Source organism: Aythya marila (assembly GCF_965140915.1).
Source record: "Aythya marila genome assembly, chromosome: 13".
Taxonomy (NCBI): Eukaryota; Metazoa; Chordata; class Aves; order Anseriformes; family Anatidae; genus Aythya; species Aythya marila.
Window position 1 is genome coordinate 19,713,676 of NC_139054.1, and position 17,011 is coordinate 19,730,686.

The window sequence follows — 17,011 nt, forward strand, 5'->3', positions numbered from 1 at the left end:
ACAGGAATTGGCCAGTAACTCCTCACTGAAAAGCTTTTTAACCTGTCTGGAAGTGTTTAGAGGCCCCACTGAGAAGATGCTTTATGTAGTGATGGCTTAGTAAATACAACAGCCACCCGGTTTGAAGAAGTATTTCTGAGTGGAAATGACTAGTTTCTAGTGAGGCTGAGGAATTTTTTTATTTTTTTTCTTAACTTGCTCATGCTTTAATGCAGTTGCAGTGTATTTTACACAGATAGTTGAACAAATTCATGTTCAACATTGAACTTCTGTCTGAATTAGCATTGTATCTTTATCTACCTAAAATGTTTTCCCTAGTGTGTTATTGGAAATAAATGGCCAAGATGTTCATAAAGCCATAAGAAAAAATGGCTGCATCCCCGTGTCTGTCTTCTGTCTTCCATCACAGAGGTAAAGTTGAACACAAAAAGAAAAAAAAATAGTTTAGCTAAATTAGTTCTACCAACAGGAAAGAAAAAAAAAAAAAAAGATTTCAGAAAGTGATTTTAAAAACAGGTGAGAAGATTTCAATTGCAATTTGCGAGGTTAGTTGTTTAAAAATGAAATCATTGTATACCTGTTAATGATTTTTTCCTGAAGAGATGCTACATTTTATGGAAAACAACGCTTACTAAGATGCAGGTAAGGGGCTATTTGTAGTGAGAAAACTAAAGATTTCCATAATGTTAAAAGGCAGAATAAGTAGAAATGTGAATAATGTTCAATCAACAGAGGAAATTATTTCCTGTTCTTAAGTCCAATTAAAAGAATGCCGTGACATAAAGAGGTTGAGTTCCACAAGAACAAGGAGGCATAACTTTATGGTTTTAGTCTGTGACATTTCCTTGTGGAGGTGAACCTTTAGACACAAAGATGGGGAACGTTCCTACTCTCCAGGGCCAGCAGAACATTTTACTGCACTTTGTGAAGTGCTGAAGAAAATGGTATAATCAATTTGCAAAAAGCATAAGGTTGTGGATGGAGAACTTATCTTAAATTTGTCTCTGCCAAGAAGACTCCAATACTTACAAGTGGTAAAAATGGATAGAAGCGTAATGTATTTCCAGTTTGCACTACAGAAGATTCTCGGTACTTGCAGGAGAAATTTCTAGCAAACATCTATTACAAAAGATTCTCTATTGAAATGAGAACAAAGGTTCCACTCAAAAGATCTCAGAGGATTCAAATGTACCTTTTCATAGGTGACATGCTGATACAAGCCAGTTCTCGAGGGGTTGCGTCAAGGCATAAATCAGCAGTAATTTCAACCCTGTAAGATCATAGCATTATCATGAACAGGAAGAAAATCGATCTGACACCAGCTCAAATAATAGCACTTCTGGAAGTCACACTATATAGTACAAGTCCATTGGGAGGGTCTGCTTGTCAGAACAGTGGCACTTGAAGACACTGAATACTTTGGCAGACATCAAAGCAAGAAGAAAAGGAGTAGTAAGATGAGTTCACAGGCATGATGGTGTCAGGCATGCAAATGGCAACCAGAGTGGTGATACTTCAAATGAAGGTGGTGCGGATGTTGGTTGTGTGGTCAGGCAGTAGTCAGGTTTTCTTGTAAAAAAAAAAAAATAATAATAATAATAATAAAATATATACACACACACACACACTTCAAATGCCTGAAATATATATACACACACACATACACTTCAAATGCCTGAATAGCTTTTTAAGCTGTAACTTAGATGATATCAGAACTGCACAATTATTCATGGCATTTATTCCTAGAGTTAGAAAAGCAAAAGTTAAGAAAACGAAGTATTTAGGAAAAAAGTGGAAAGTTAATTTTTTGTGTATATTGAATAGTGGTAGCTTCATAAGTAGTTCTTCTTACACAGCCGCTGTGATAACTTGTTTGAATGTTTGTCTACTTGTTAGACACGAAAGTGTGGATCACATGCCTAATATAAGTACTCTGACATTTTAGGCTATACTGGAAACAAACCTGACACTAAATCAGTGCTGCTTCTAGAAATCCTTGAAGTCCTAATGCAGCGAAAATAAATGAAGAAGCAGTTCCTTACCCAGAACACAGTCAATGAGAAGAGCAAGCCACAACAAAGCTGAGGAGTAGGCAAGACTACAGAGATCCTGATAATATTTAAGATACCGTGACCCGTTGGCAAAATTGAGTTGTGACCCTTCAGCATTTTGTTTCAGAGATTTTTGTTTGGTAGGTTTTTCGGTTCTTTAAGTGGGAAAGAAAATTGCTGAGCCCCCCTGGGATGTTCCATGATGTCTTGTGGGATCTTTCTTAGACAGGAGAAAGAAAACATAAGAACAGTGCCAGCAAGAAATAACCTCAACCAGTAAAATTCCCTTTTTGTGCTTTTGTTCACTGTGATGTCAACTGATCAAAGCTTTTGTTTCATCAGGTATGATGATGCTTAAACATGGCCTTGTGCTTTGATATGTCCATAAGTACTCTGGTGAATATGTCTGTTTGTTCAATGAAGGCTTCTTCCCTTATTCTAACTGAAAAAAGGAAAAATGGGAATGGAGACAAAATTCTCAGCTCGATATTTCAAACGCCATTGCCAAGGCAACTAGTATCAGTGACAAACAATCTAATACTTTGTTTTCTTAGATGGTCCATGGTATTGATGCATTGTAAATTATTCTCATGCGCTGACCTTATTATACTTCAAAATTTAAATTGGTATCTCAAGAAATTAATAATATCTGAATAGAACATGTTATTTTCAATTTTTGTAATTTCACTGATACTAAATTGGGTTTTAAAAATTACATTGTTGCTAATTAGGGCTTACTGGGTCTTCTTAATTAAGCACACAGTTGGAAAAGAGACACAGCAATAATTATCTCAATTTGATGGCCATACAATTTTCATTATCATCAAATAGCCAAAAAACAATTCCGTTTTTTCTTGTCACATGTAAACGAATATAATATATTTCCTCTATGTCTGTGTATTTTAAAACAGCATGCCTCACAAAAGACAATGCATGTTTACTAAGTTAAGATGCCATTTCTCCTACTGGCATACACATAAGTACATGTACACTGCAGTTTATTGTGTTCTGTTGTTAGAGAAATGATACCACTTGCATAGTATGTGCGCATGTATATAATGTATATAGCATATATTTATACACACTAAAAAATACTTTTTTTTTTTAACCTCTAGTTCAGAAGAAATCCAAGTGAAACTATATTTTCATAAAACTCAGTTATTAAAAGGAGTCTCCTAATTTCATATTTTAAAAATGCAACATTTTGCCCTTGACTGCAAAACAGTAACCGTAGCACTGGAGAGCAACCAGAGCTTCCACTGAAGAGAATTTGATTGCTTCATCTGGATACATTCAGTACAAACAAGTGTCTGGTGTATATTGGAAACGTCCTGTGTGATGGCAGTAAGCTTAGCTGTCCCAAGCATACTTGAATGTGAAAGGCAATGACCCTTTCTTCAATTCTAGTCTCATTTTAAAACATCTTTTACTAAGAAAATACAACCTTGACCATACGTATGTTTTTACTCCCTGGAGTGAAAAATGACTTTTGTAGAATCCATATAGAAATAACGATGCCATAAACTCAACCTACACTCTCATACAGGGTAAACTTTACCTCTTTCCCTATATCATCCCTGCTTTGCAGTTAGGAAGTAGTTAGAAAGTTGCAAAGGCAACTTTCACAAAGGTGATGTTCCTGTGTGTTCTGTACTGCATCAAGAGACGTCAGGTTAGTGTTAATTAAACACAGGCTTTCTTCACATTCTGCAGCATTCCCAGATGAAGCTTTGAGATGCAGAAATACTTTACAACACCTCTCATGGTGATTTCATTATTTGAAATTAAAAGTTCTCACCAGGAGTTATCCTGCAATAAGACCAGGAATTGTATTACCTAAAGCACAGTTTTCCAGAAAGACTTAGAGTTTAGAGGATATTCTGAACCTGGCCAGGATGTATTGCCCTGAGTCATGGATGTGCTTCATACCTTGGCAGCAGAGCCTGATCTTTTGTGCTTGAACCCCCATTGACCTAAGCTCTCTAACTGATCTGACCAGCTCTCTCGTCTGGTTTCCGAAAGCAAGCATGAGGGAGTTGTGTCATTTTGCAGTCAGTGGTGATTCTCCAAGTAAAGTGAAGGGTACATCTTGGCCAAGAGTTGGGTATTGCACTTGAGTAGCTGCCATAACGTATGCGTCTCAGTTCACTGTCAGGCTTTCTGTATGTCACATTCTGCCACAACCTGACTTACCTTCTTTATGATTTTATTCTCTAGTGTTTTCTCTGAAATTTTTGATAAAATGAACGACTCTCTGAACCACCTTGTTAACAAGAATTGAATGAGACTTTGACTAATTTTAAATGAAGACCATTAGATGTGAAAATGAACCTTATCCCTCTTGTGTCTGTCACGACATAAAAATGTATGAAGAATTGTAATCCACCCATACATTAAAACCACATGCCCTCTAGGGAGCATTTTTAACGTGCGGTATTTCCCTGAAAACTGCATTTTGAACTTCCATGTCTGATGTACTCCACTTTAAGGCAGGAATATTTCATTGTCTCAATATTTCCAATTCTTATACACAGAAATACTGGCCACATCATACTCAATGGTTCCTATGTCATTCAAAGGTATCACATTGCCTTTGAATATCTTTTGATGTGCTTCTATTTTACAGTCCACTAAGAACATTTGCCTAAATTTTGTTTGCTTCTTGTTTTGTTTTGTTTTTTAAATTCCTCTGAGTCTTTCCTCAGTTGTTTGTGGGTTGCTTCAATTGCTTTTTCTTGGTTAGTGTATGACTTTTTTTTCTTCCAGTGAAAAGTAGTACCTGCTTCCATTCTGCAAACTTAAATAGTCTTTCTAGATGTCTTCCTATTGCTGCCTAATTTCATACACCATCTAGATACTGATTTGTTCCTACTCTATGGCTGCTCAGCCATTTTGACTGATATCCTTCTCTATGTGTATAACTGTTCTGTAAAATGTAGAACTTGAAGGATGAAAGGACTTCCATTGTTTATAATACCCAAACAAATATTTGAGGGATATAGTATTGATGGTCTGCACAAGGTCACAAGATTGTTCTGCTTTGTTGTTTTGCTATTTGTTTGTTTGTTTGTTTGTTTTTCTTCTTGGTATTGCATTTCTCAAAGATTTATATCAGGAGTATTTGCTTTTGTTTTGCCTTTTGTATTTTATAGTTTTATATATCAGAATAGACTTGCAGAATAACAGTACTGTTGTTTTTGCCTTAAGCTATCCAGCGATGCAATTTCTGCTTAGTTGTTCGTTTTCAGAAATCAGTGGTCTGAAGATGTAATAGGCAAATGATAACTTTCAGCTAACAGTATATGTTGAATGGAAAGAAATGTGTGAGGGAATTGAGCAAATGTGCAGGTGGGGTTGATAAAACAGCCCTCTGAGAGTGCAAAATGGAATTACACAAGGCTGTCTTCTGAATTTAGGTTGCAAACAATTACACTTTCCTGGTTATATTTCAGCATCATAACTGCAATTACATTTTAATTCTGTGTATTTTGGAGTAAGTGAGTATTGGACCTAATGCTCAGTTGAGGCCAAAACAGGTTACAGTGCTTCATGTTCTTGTTCCTGACCTCTAAATAAGTCTGGTTTACTGGTAGCCAGCTGGATATACCACTGACAATTAATATTGATGGGGTTGATCGTGGGTAGTCAGTATGGAGATCTTATGAAATGGGCACCTGATAAGAGCATCCTGATGGGAATTTATACAAAGCCATGTGGTTTCTGTGGTGTTGCTGTGCTTGAGTGCAGAGCTTCTGTGCAGTATAGCTGCATACCCTGAGTTTTCTCATAAAATACCTATTGATCAGTATGTGCAAACATCCTCGGCATAGGCTGTCTGGTAAGCCACAGCTGTCCTGATTTTGTTGTGTTTCTAAGCAAGCAGGATCTGGAATTAGATGGTCTATAAGGTACCTTCCAACCCAAACCATTCTGTGATTCTGTGATCCTGATCTATGTGGAACGTGAAAATGGGCGAGTGATGTAAGAGGGTTTGCAAGTGGAATGTGAAAATCATTTCTGAACAGACGTACAACATGCGTTTAAAACAACATACGCATAAAACATACATTAAAACCATAAATCCATATACACATCTGTATTAGTTCAATGACTTAATGTGGTGTTCTCCCATCTAATAGAGCTTTTTGATGGTTTTGGAAACAGTGTTTCATTGGGAATTAAAATTAGTTGTGTATTCCATAAATCTAACTGTAAACTGTGTGATCTGTTTTAAAGTATGGTTGAGTATTATCTGCATTTTAACATCTAAATAAATGCATTATTTCTATGTTTTATGTATTAAGTGTAACATGGTAACGTATCTTTATAAAAACTATATTTTGTTAAATATTCTGTTCAGCATTTCAATGAAAGAACACTAATGAAAAGATCAAAAAAGCGGTCTGTGAGGAGGAGAGCATTAAGACACTCATACAAAGGTCACTTAGAGGAACTGTAAGCTTTGATGAGACTTTATTATTTTGCTGACAAGGTCAATTTGATATTGATCGGCTGGGTGTTTTGTTTAGTTACTTGAAGTCCAGTTATTTGAAGAAACCCTTGTAAGCATCCAGGCAATATTCTTTAAATTCCTGGTTTACTCCAGCATTTTGGGTTGTTTATTGAGTTGTCTTTCTCCAAAAAAATATGGAATAAGGTCAAGTATTTGATTGCCAGTGTTTAAATTCAACTTACCATAACTCACCATCATTCATTAAATGCAAAGGAATCTCTTGCTGTAGAAAAGCTTGAAGACATGGTCAGTATTTTGTTGCATGTTCCTGGTTTGTAAAAGCATTTTGTGTTGAAAAATTTTATGAAGTATTTTTCCAGCTCTTGCAAATGATTTATCACCTCCTTGCACATCAGGCCAGGTAACTGTGGCTTTATGGCATATTAATGCCTTAAGGAAAACTAAAAGAAGCATAAGCACAGTCATCATGTGGAAGGAGGCCAGAGCTTCCCATGACACCCGAGGCTCTGGGCTGTTGGTACCAGTAGCACTGGCATGGGTTGGGAAGGGGAGAGTTGGCTGGACAGGCTGCAATTGGTCTTCCTTCTGACTTTTTTTTATATTGTTGTTATTTTACACCAGTGTGCTCTAAAACTGCCGTGATGAGCTCAGTTTGTCAGGTTTGCGGTGCTTTCTGAAGAGGGACACACTGCATGTGTCTGAGGCACCGCGCTTGCAGCTCCATGGCAAAATTTCTCTCGTCTCCTGCATCTTCTTGGTAGAGGCCCTTATAATTCCTCCTCATTTTTCCCTGAGTTCTCCAGCATCATTTCCATGTGTTGTGTCAGACAGGATGTGTGGGGAGGCTTTTCCCTGTCAGTAACCATCTCTACAGAGCCATTAGGTAATCTTTTAAGCCCACCTTGTGCCTCTAAGTCACGACACCTTTCCACTCTCCTATCGCAGGTGAGAGTATTAAAGCAACTCATAAAGTAAGTACTTCTTTGGGAAATGTTGGCAAATAACAGCGACTTATTTAGGCATATAGCTTTTGAAAAGCAAATAGCACTTAGTAGGAACTTGTCTACAAAAGCATCTTAACACCAACTTGATACAGTGCAATCAATCCTGAGCGCAAAACCTTGAGCTTGTTGTTGAAACCCCAGCACGTTTGCCCACCAGCATGTCTCTAGCAGACAGGCAGCTTGCTCAGCTTGGCTCTTTAGTTCTCCTTTTCTTTCTTGAGGAGCTTTAATTGACTTGGGTGCTTTGAAACCGACTTTGTTGTGTAAGAGATCTGAACTTTATATATACATGTACATTTGTACAATATATACATGCTAAAGCTCTTTATTCAGATGCTGTGTTGCATTTATTTCTGGAGAGCTTTTCCATCTCAGGTTAAACAACAGGATAACCTCCCTGAGAGTCTGTTTCAAGCAAAGCCATGTCTTTAACCTCTTTCTGCACGTGGTGGGTGTAAGAGCAGGGCAGGGCAGGCTCACCACACTGCCCCCACTGGAGAGCTCTCCCCTCCTGCCATGCCACCGGGATCAGCAGGCCTGGCTTTTGTACTCCTGTTTCTGTGTCAGAAGCCTTATTTGTTCCCTCCTTGCTCCATGCACTGTGTTTTTGCCACTCCTGCTCGGGATGCCAATCCTTTCACAAGCACTGGGAGCCCACACAAGCAGGAGATGAACTTTTGCTGTGCTAGAACACAGTAACAGCTGCCATCAGTGATTTTTCAAGACTTCAATTTCAGAAGTTAAATTCATCTCTGTAGTCCTCTAACAAAACGTGCTTTCTGTAATATTTTTGTTTCTTTTTTGTCTCTTTTCTCTTTTTCTGTGGTCACTTTTTGGAGTTTCAGGTAGCACACTCGCAGCTGGGGACATGCGGAGTTACAGGTCCCTGGTGCACCTGGGGGCAGTTGGGCTGGTACCAGATCAGGCATTAAATGACTTCTCTCTGCTGCTGATCTTACAATCATTACAAAGCTGCCAGCAATTGCTTTTTTATTAAGCAAAATCTCTGAATTTCTATGGTTTTGGTCCATCAGCATTGATATTTACAGCTGCCTTTCTTGTTATGTTTAGTTTTCTAGGTTAACAGCATCAGTTAATATATAAAGAAAAAACAAACAAACAAACAAACAAAAAAACAAGCTTGCTTTACCAGAGCTAACTGCCTGTGAACTGTACTTCTGCTGTAGAAGGTGTTCCATGCACCCCTGTCACCATGCACCCCTGTCATCTCATCGCAGAGTTGGCATTAAAATGCGCGATGGGAACAGCTTCATGAAAGCAAGGTTGCAGAGCAAGTGCACAGGTTGCATGTGCATCTGCAGGCCACTTATTTATAATGATATTGGATTTGAACATCATTTCAATGATATTCCCAACTGCAAGCTGCATCTTGGAAGGTTTCACTGAGGATCAGTGTGGCCCCCACGTCAGTAAGAGTTTCGATGGGATGTGGAGGAAAAACAGGGTTGTGCTTCAGGGTGGAAGCTTCTTCTTGAAATGGCCACACAATCTGAAAGGGCAATGACCTCCTTCACACAATGACTACTGTGTGCTCTCGCAGAGTAACAGGGGGCATATTACTTATTTTTACTAAGTCTTGATGGTTTTCTAAACTGTGAAGCCTATTATTATTCACTAAATGTAATTTTATTTACAGGAGAGTACTTCAAAACAATTAACTTCCTGGTTTCTATACTTCATATTTTAAAAGACATTAAGATGTTATTTTCATTTAAGATGAATGTCCACCTCTTTAGAGAAGTAGTAACTGTTCCATCCTAGCTTTAATACCAAATAGGTGGTTTTGTAACATACTCTATGCAATAACTGTGCACAGTTATTGCTTGGTGTAGTGCGATAGTACTTAAGATTTGGGGGTTTTGTTTGTTTGTTTCTCAAGTTATTGTTATTTTAATATCATTTTTAAACAGTAAGACAGTAAAATTAGACATATTCAGATTCTTTCCTTGATTGTGGTGATATAAATACAATTTAATTGGTTCATATCTACTAAAAATAAAATTGGGCCTTTGAGAGCTAAATATTTATATGTGATATCTGAAACTGATTATTGTTTGTATTTTTTCCCCAGGACTATTTCCTTAAGGATTTCCAGTTGCTTGTTTTCATGACTTTGAGCCTATTTAATGAGAGATGGAGCAGATGGACTGCAAACCCTACCAGCCACTGTCAAAAGTTAAACATGAAGTGGATTTAACTTACACAAGTTCTTCAGATGAAAGTGAAGATGGCAGAAAGCAAAGACAATCTTATGACTCAAGAGAAACTCTGAATGAATATAGCCAAGAGCTAAGACTTAATTATAACAGTCAGAGCAGAAAAAGAAAAACTATTGACCAATCCACGCAAGGTAAATCATTTATTTTACCTACTAATTACAATAATGTCTTTTGATTACTCGCTATGAAGCATATAATGATGTCAGCAGGCAAGCAGCCATTTTGTTTTCAAAAGCATGTGGTGATAACATACTTCTTACTGTATTTTTTTTAACCATACTGCAATGTTAGAAGTATAGGAGTTTTTTTCAGGTAGAAGAGCTTTTGTAGCAGTATGGACCAAGTGGCATTCAGCAGACCATCACGTGATAGCTACAGATAATTTTTTCTTTAGGAGTGGCTACTTTTCTCACTAGCATTGCCTAGTTAATTGTTTACTACCTTTGCATGTGTTATGTGGATTTGGGTACAAAATCAAAGTTGATTTTGTAGGTTATCTCTGCATTATGTCTGCAATGAATTCAAATACAACAATCCTCTTAACAAAATATGTAATCTTATAAGTAACCTGAAATATATAAAGTTTTATGAGTAAAACTAAAAATTATTGTGTATTGTAAGAAAAAAGCAGATGGTTGAGTTCTTTTTGGTTGGTTGGTTTTAGCCTTTTGCAAGGTATGGACAGAACTCTGGAATAAACACTTGAGAGCTTCTGATGTTGCAGCCAAGGATAGGAAAAGCTCCCGTTTAGATAAAGATATAGGCTGAAAACAGATTAAAGTGGAAGGAAATGGGAAGAATTTACTGCAGCACTCCCTGACTGCTTCTCGTGGTAATCCGTATGCTGCATTTAACACATTTTGTACAGCAAAGTGGCTTATCTGTTGCCTTTAGCTCCATCACAAATTCAGGAAGGGTGGTGGTGCAAGAAGAGTATTTTTAAGGATTGGTGTACTTGTTGGAAGCATAGAGTCTGTCCCCTTAAAGATAAAAGGTCTCTGAGCAACCCCTGCCTGCTCTTCAAGGAAGTGGTTAAATTGATCCATTTTAGTGTGGCCACTATTTCTCAGCTAATAATTTCTGTACTTACTTTAAAAAAAAAAAAGTCTTCCACTCCTGAGGCAGCCAAGTCTCTCCCAGATTTTCTGAGTATTAAAATAATTATTATTTTTTTTTGACAAACAAATCACAAATATGCTTTTGAAGATGGAAAAAAATGTTTCCTCTGTGATGTGTAAATTAATGCAAAAAATGAGAATAGTTGTGCTACATTTCTCTTACAGCCTTTCTGGTTTTATGACAGATATTCTGAATCAAGCTACATTTGTAGTGCTGATGTTGTCTGAAGGTACCTGTAATTCATGGAAGAAATGATAGCTAGCTGCTAGAGATAGCCTCCATACATGTATATATGGTCCCTCCAGAGAGCTACAAAACTGCAGTATTGGGAAACAAAAAGTCACGAATACAAATCTCAACAAAGTAGTCTGTAGAAAACTTCACCACCGTGTTTGGCTCATGACAAATGATCTTGCATTTGTCAGGAGAGTTTGGTTAACTAAGATGCGTCTGTGCTGCTGTGCTGGAGATGATGCAAATGTACTTGTAGACCTACTTAAAGTAACTACCTTGCTCCTGACAACTCGAGCACTGAAAGCATTGCCTCTGCATTGTCAGGCCTCTGAAGAGCTCCTTGAGGACAGAGCTTTACTGATGCTGGGACCTGTGCTAGCTATAGTTCCACCAACTCGGACAAGTATGTAAGGGTCGTGATCGCTCTGCTCAGGCATAGGAAACCAGTCTGTGTGGCCTATGCTGAATTTATTCTTCCAGAACAGTGCCTCTGAAAGCAATCATGTTAATAATTTTGGAGAAGTGGACAAATTAGTGTGCATTTCTGCAAGAAATTGTCAGGCATAAACTTACCTCATTTATTCAGGACTGGTGTATTAGGAACCAGATGGATGCTTTAGCATACCAAGTATTTTACACTCAACGTTCTAAAATAATTTTATTGGAAATACATGGGCCAAGATTTTTCGAGGCAAATTAATTTTTAGGAGATATCACACGAATTTGCAGGTCTTCTGTTTTACAAACGTTTGTATTTTCCTTCTTAGAAGCAACGCAGTGTTGTACTGGCTCAAATAAAAGTATGAGGCTTGATGCTTACTTTTGCAGCAAAACTCTTGAGCCTATGCAGTAGTTTGTCAGTACATAGGGCAGTGCTTAAATACTTGCTTACCTTGAGGCATCTTCTTACCTTAATTAAGTCTAGGTCTGTATGTTTTAAAGTAATATTTATTGAGCACAAAAGATCTTTTTTAAAACATACACGTGTATATTGGTTTGTGAGGTTGCAGTCAAACGTTGCTGTGCCAGAAGTCATGGTATTGTCCTCTGACAAATTCAGTTTGTTGCAACTGAGTTAGTAACTGCACTGCTAGATATATCTATTCAGCTTTCCACAAATTCATCTCTGTATCTCTGTGTTGATTTAAATCATATAGATTTGTCCTGCCACAAATTGAGCCCAAAGGCTTGGCCTGGCAAGCATCATTGCTTTGAAATGTAAAATGTGTTGAGTTCAAAATTCATGCAAGAGCAAAGAAAGTTGTAAAGCTGAGTGTAAAATTTCAGGCTGCAGCCAGAATTTGATTTGATTGCAGTTCTAATGTGCTGTTTCCAAAAGGACAGCCAAAGTTCCTGGTGATTCTTAGTATTTGCTCAGTCAGTATTGAGAGGTTAAAAAAAAAAAAAAAAAAAAAAGCAGGTTCTGTTATGGACTATGCAGCTGGCACAAATCTGTTAAACTGTATGTGGAATTTGTTTTTTATGCATTCTTTTCTAAAATTGCTCCTCAGCACCATTAACAAACTTTTTCTCATGGTTGGCACATCCTTGGAATGTAAAAAAAAAAACAACAACAAACCAACCAACCAACCAAACAAAACAAACCAAACAAAAAACAGAAAACAGAAAACCCATGGTCCCTCAAAAAGGATTGTTCTGCAAGGAGAAAGCTGTAATGTGAAATTGCTTCAGACCATCATTATCTGAAGAAAGACTTAAGGCTGAGAAAATTCTAAATGTTAAAAATTCTATTTTTTTATTTATTTTTTTTTTAAGTTAAAGGGGCATCCCCAGTTTATCTGAAGGTATTCTTCTGTAGCTGCAAGCTGCAGTTGAAATAGTACCCAGTATTTGATGGATTGCAAAATTAGGGTAAAATCCATGAACTTCATGCATGAAAGGTGTGAGAATAGTTGAGAAAACAGGCACGTAGTAACAGTCATGAATAAAGTGATAATGGTGATGAGTGAGACAGCAGTCAAACATGAATTCTAATGGTGGAATATGAGAAGAACACTTCAGAGTAAAAAATTAGAGAGAAGCTTGTACCAGGAACAAATATAGGTGTACATGTTTGTGCTGATTTTGTTTTTGTGAAAAGAATCATTAATTTAAATGTTTATGGAAACTGGAAGAATTTGTATCTGCATTAATGTCCATAAGGACGTTTGTATTCTGCTACCTAACCACAGTAGCTTATATAGAATAGACCGGGCACTTTTGAATGTAGTAAATAGCTTCAGAATTAAATGTGATTTATAGCTCAAAATATTGATACAGCTCAGCAATTTCTTGAAGGTTTTTGTTTGTTTTGTTACATATACGAGCAGTTTGACTACTTCATTGTTACTGTCAATATTCAGGATTTATTTCTATGAAAACTTTTGATTGTAATCTGAGGTTATGTTAATTTATGATGTGTAGTATTTGTGTTTGCATATATAGACAATCTGCATAAACCAGAACTCTGCATAATGTGAACTCAAAGGAAATGTTTACAAAGGTCTCAGATATATCCTGCAGTATTGACCAACATTGCTAGTATTTTTGAAAACATATTTTCATGTCAAAGCTTTGTTTGAGAAGCTATGTGATCTTGGAAATTATAAGTTTCTTGGTTTTAAACATTGCAAACAATACCCAAATACAAAATACTTAACTTTTGCACTATTCTTATATTCCTTGCAATTCCTGAAGTTTTAGATCAAATCTTAACTCCTCAAAGATTTCTTAGTCATTTTTCACGAATATAATAGATAGCAATATGAAAGAAAAATTCAGCAGCTAATATGGAATCTATCACAAGCTTCATCTAGAACTTAATCTAATCTATTAATCATTTAAGCAATGATTCCTATACAGTATTCCTGAGGTCTAATATTGATGTCCATCCTGAAGCATGCAATACAAGATCAGTTGCATCTCTGGGGTTATTTGTGTCAGAACCTTGTAGTTAGCTGACAATTTAGACCTAACAAATGACACCACAGACTGTTCCAAGATGAGTCAAGATTTGCTGGCCGAAGAACTCGGTATGAACAGGTACAAAATTCTCCCAACAGTGTCATTCTCTCCTGAAGATTCAGTGCTAATTGTATAATGAGAGCATCTTAAAATACATTTTTTTAATCACTGGAATGTTCAAACTCCTGTTTATCTGAAGATATGTAAATCTACAGTATCTCATCCTGGCAAGATGATGTTATGAAGTGATTTCCTGGCAGACCCAGTATCATATAGCTTGTGGATATTGGCAAACACAGCAAATTAACTCTAGGAAGAATTGGTAACACAGTGTTTTGTACTTGAAAGAGATGGGGTAGAATTGGCAAAAAACACCAGAAATGTTCTTGGTAGAAAACTCATTGATGGACCTGGCTGCGAGGAAGAAAATTCTCACAAATGTACCAAACACATTTTCACATTGATCTTATTTGTGACACATTTACATCATTAAAACTCTGTTTTCTTCTACAGCTTTCTGTGTTTCCACCAAAGTAAATATGAAAAGAGTTGTATTCCACAAATATTGGCCCTACAAAGGCTTTATTGCTTTTAGGATAATTATAGATTTGTAGAAAACACTGGTTTAGAGGAATGAATCCCTGATAGGATAAGCATCTGGGATTGAGTCATTGGCATGATCAAGTTTATTGATCGTTAACAAAATGAGCATACGGCAGTAAATTTCTGGTTAGACAAACGTGTATTTCCTGGCAAGATACATTGAACTGCATTATGGGCAAGGCAAACTGGATTTATTCCTAGGAAGAGAATCCAACAGCAAACATCTTACGTTAAATGTGTCTGGAAAAAGTCAGCATTGCTAGTATTCTGGGAAAGGACATTTTACAGTGCTTCATAAAAAATGTACGTTTTATGCTTTTAGTTCAAGAACTGAGGAAAACTCATCTTTGTAGGACAAGAGCTGAAGATTGGTAGATGTGTTGGAGAAGTTATATGAAATTGTCTTAAGGAGCAAGAGGTAAATAGATCAAGCTGATGTTCAAAATCTTCCTTGAACAAAGCCTATGGGCTTCACGAAGAGGTGTAGGTTACAAATGTCTTTTCAGCATGAACCCAATTCTGTTTCATCCCTGATTTATTTTTTTTTTTAGCTCACTGCTGTTGCCATAAGATTCTCATTCTTGCACTCCGTAGCATTGCATCTCAAATGTGGATATGTAGGTAACAGACATGTCCTGGTGCTGAATAGCGATTTCTTTCCTTAGGAAGGAGAAACTATATGTGGAGTGCAGGAACCAGTGGGTTGCTTTGTTATGCTCCACAGTTCTGCAAATTTAAGCTTACCAGGAAGGCAGATTTAAACACATGCTACTTTTAACTTCATGTGACCAGTCAAAACACTTTTATTTATCATCAGAGAAATAAATATGAGGCATGCTAACAAGGACAGGTAGAAATTGTCCTGTCAGGAAAATGTCATGGCGTTTTTTGTTCATCTGCAAAGAAGCAAAAACTTTTTGCATAATACCCATATTATTTTCTGATTTAAGAATTATGGAAGTCCACTTGGGCCTGCAGATCTGTTTTGTGTTTCTACCAGAGCCATGGAGAGTAGAATTTGGGCTGTATATAGCACTTGTTCTTTGTTTCAATTACTTTATTATTAAATGACCTATAAGGGTAAAGATGCCAATTTTTATCAGCTTTTTCCCTTCTATGAAACACTAGAATAATAGTTAAGCATAGCATAAGTTCATGGTCTCAGGAGCCCTCTGAGACGAGATGGATGCCAGCAGAATGGCTGTGAGGTTCGGCATTTCTAGTAGACATTTGGAGCAGTTGATTACTTGACACTCATATTTACAGCCTGTGCAATTTGGCATAACAGGAGCTTGGAAAGCTGAGTCTTATCCGCATGAATATGGACTTGGTGCTTTGAAACTTCCATGAAGGCAGTGTAAGAAGGGAAAATGTTGTGTCAGGGGCATCCCCAAACTCTGGTTGGTATTAAGAAGGCAGCACATTGTTGGTGCTGAACTGGTGTTGGACAGAGCAGGGTAGAAGAGTTCAATAAAGCTCCTACGTGCTAGTTGCATATTTTGGAGCCCTTGACAGTATTATTCAGTGAATAAAGACTATCAAAATACAGAGCATCATAATGGTTACTGACATGTAGATAGGACACGGTAAAGTGCATTTTTAATGTTTGCAGCTGGATGGGAGAACAGTAGTTTTGAAAAGGAGAAGCAAAAATGTAAAATGGAAAGGAAAAATCTCCCTTAGAAGAACCACTGCTACGCAGTCTTGTAGAAGTGAGGTAGTTTTGAACACTTAGGTTGTTTGATTCTGCTCCCAGTAATTTCTGTATGATGAGAATTGTGGGTTATTGAAGGGTGAAATTTATAATTTTTATTTTTTTTTAATTTAAAGTGCATAATTTGTTTAGAGCTGCATATTGACATGTTGTGGGAGGTGATTGTATTGTCATGGAATGAAGCATTCCCAAGGTTTGGAAGGAGAAGGTAGGAACAGGTTAACTGCAGAGGAAACCAATTATTTTTGTGAGCAATCTCCTGGAAACTCCACCATTTAAAAAAACAGAGCAGATTTCTTTGGTAATACATTATTATTAGATAGGTCTTGTATCAAAAATGTCTAGGTACTTCACATCACCAGGTTTATTCTCTCTTGTTTGTAAATGCCAGACATATAACTTTTAGCCTTTTAATGTTGTCTACAATGTTATTTCAGTAATTTAGGAAGTCTCCGCGGAAGTTAATGGAAGCAGCTTTTGTACCTGTGCACTTCAGAGCAGCAACCTGAAGCACAGCACAGGAATGGTGTCTGCGTGATGATGCACACGCAGCCTGTACCATGTGCTCTTCTTGAGAAAGGGACTCAGCTGTCAGCAAAGCGTGGTTT

At 37.1% G+C, this 17,011-nt stretch overlaps 1 protein-coding gene across 1 annotated transcript in view; it reads left to right on the forward strand.

Annotated features, from left to right (window-relative positions):
- Positions 1 to 17,011, forward strand: part of TENM1 (teneurin transmembrane protein 1) — a 328,347-nt gene that overhangs the window by 72,566 nt on the left and 238,770 nt on the right. The window contains exon 2 of the mRNA XM_082770995.1: positions 9,622 to 9,900. Within this exon, the coding sequence (XP_082627121.1) occupies positions 9,684 to 9,900 (217 nt within the window). The 5' untranslated portion in view covers positions 9,622 to 9,683. The remainder of the gene's footprint in view (positions 1 to 9,621; positions 9,901 to 17,011) is intronic.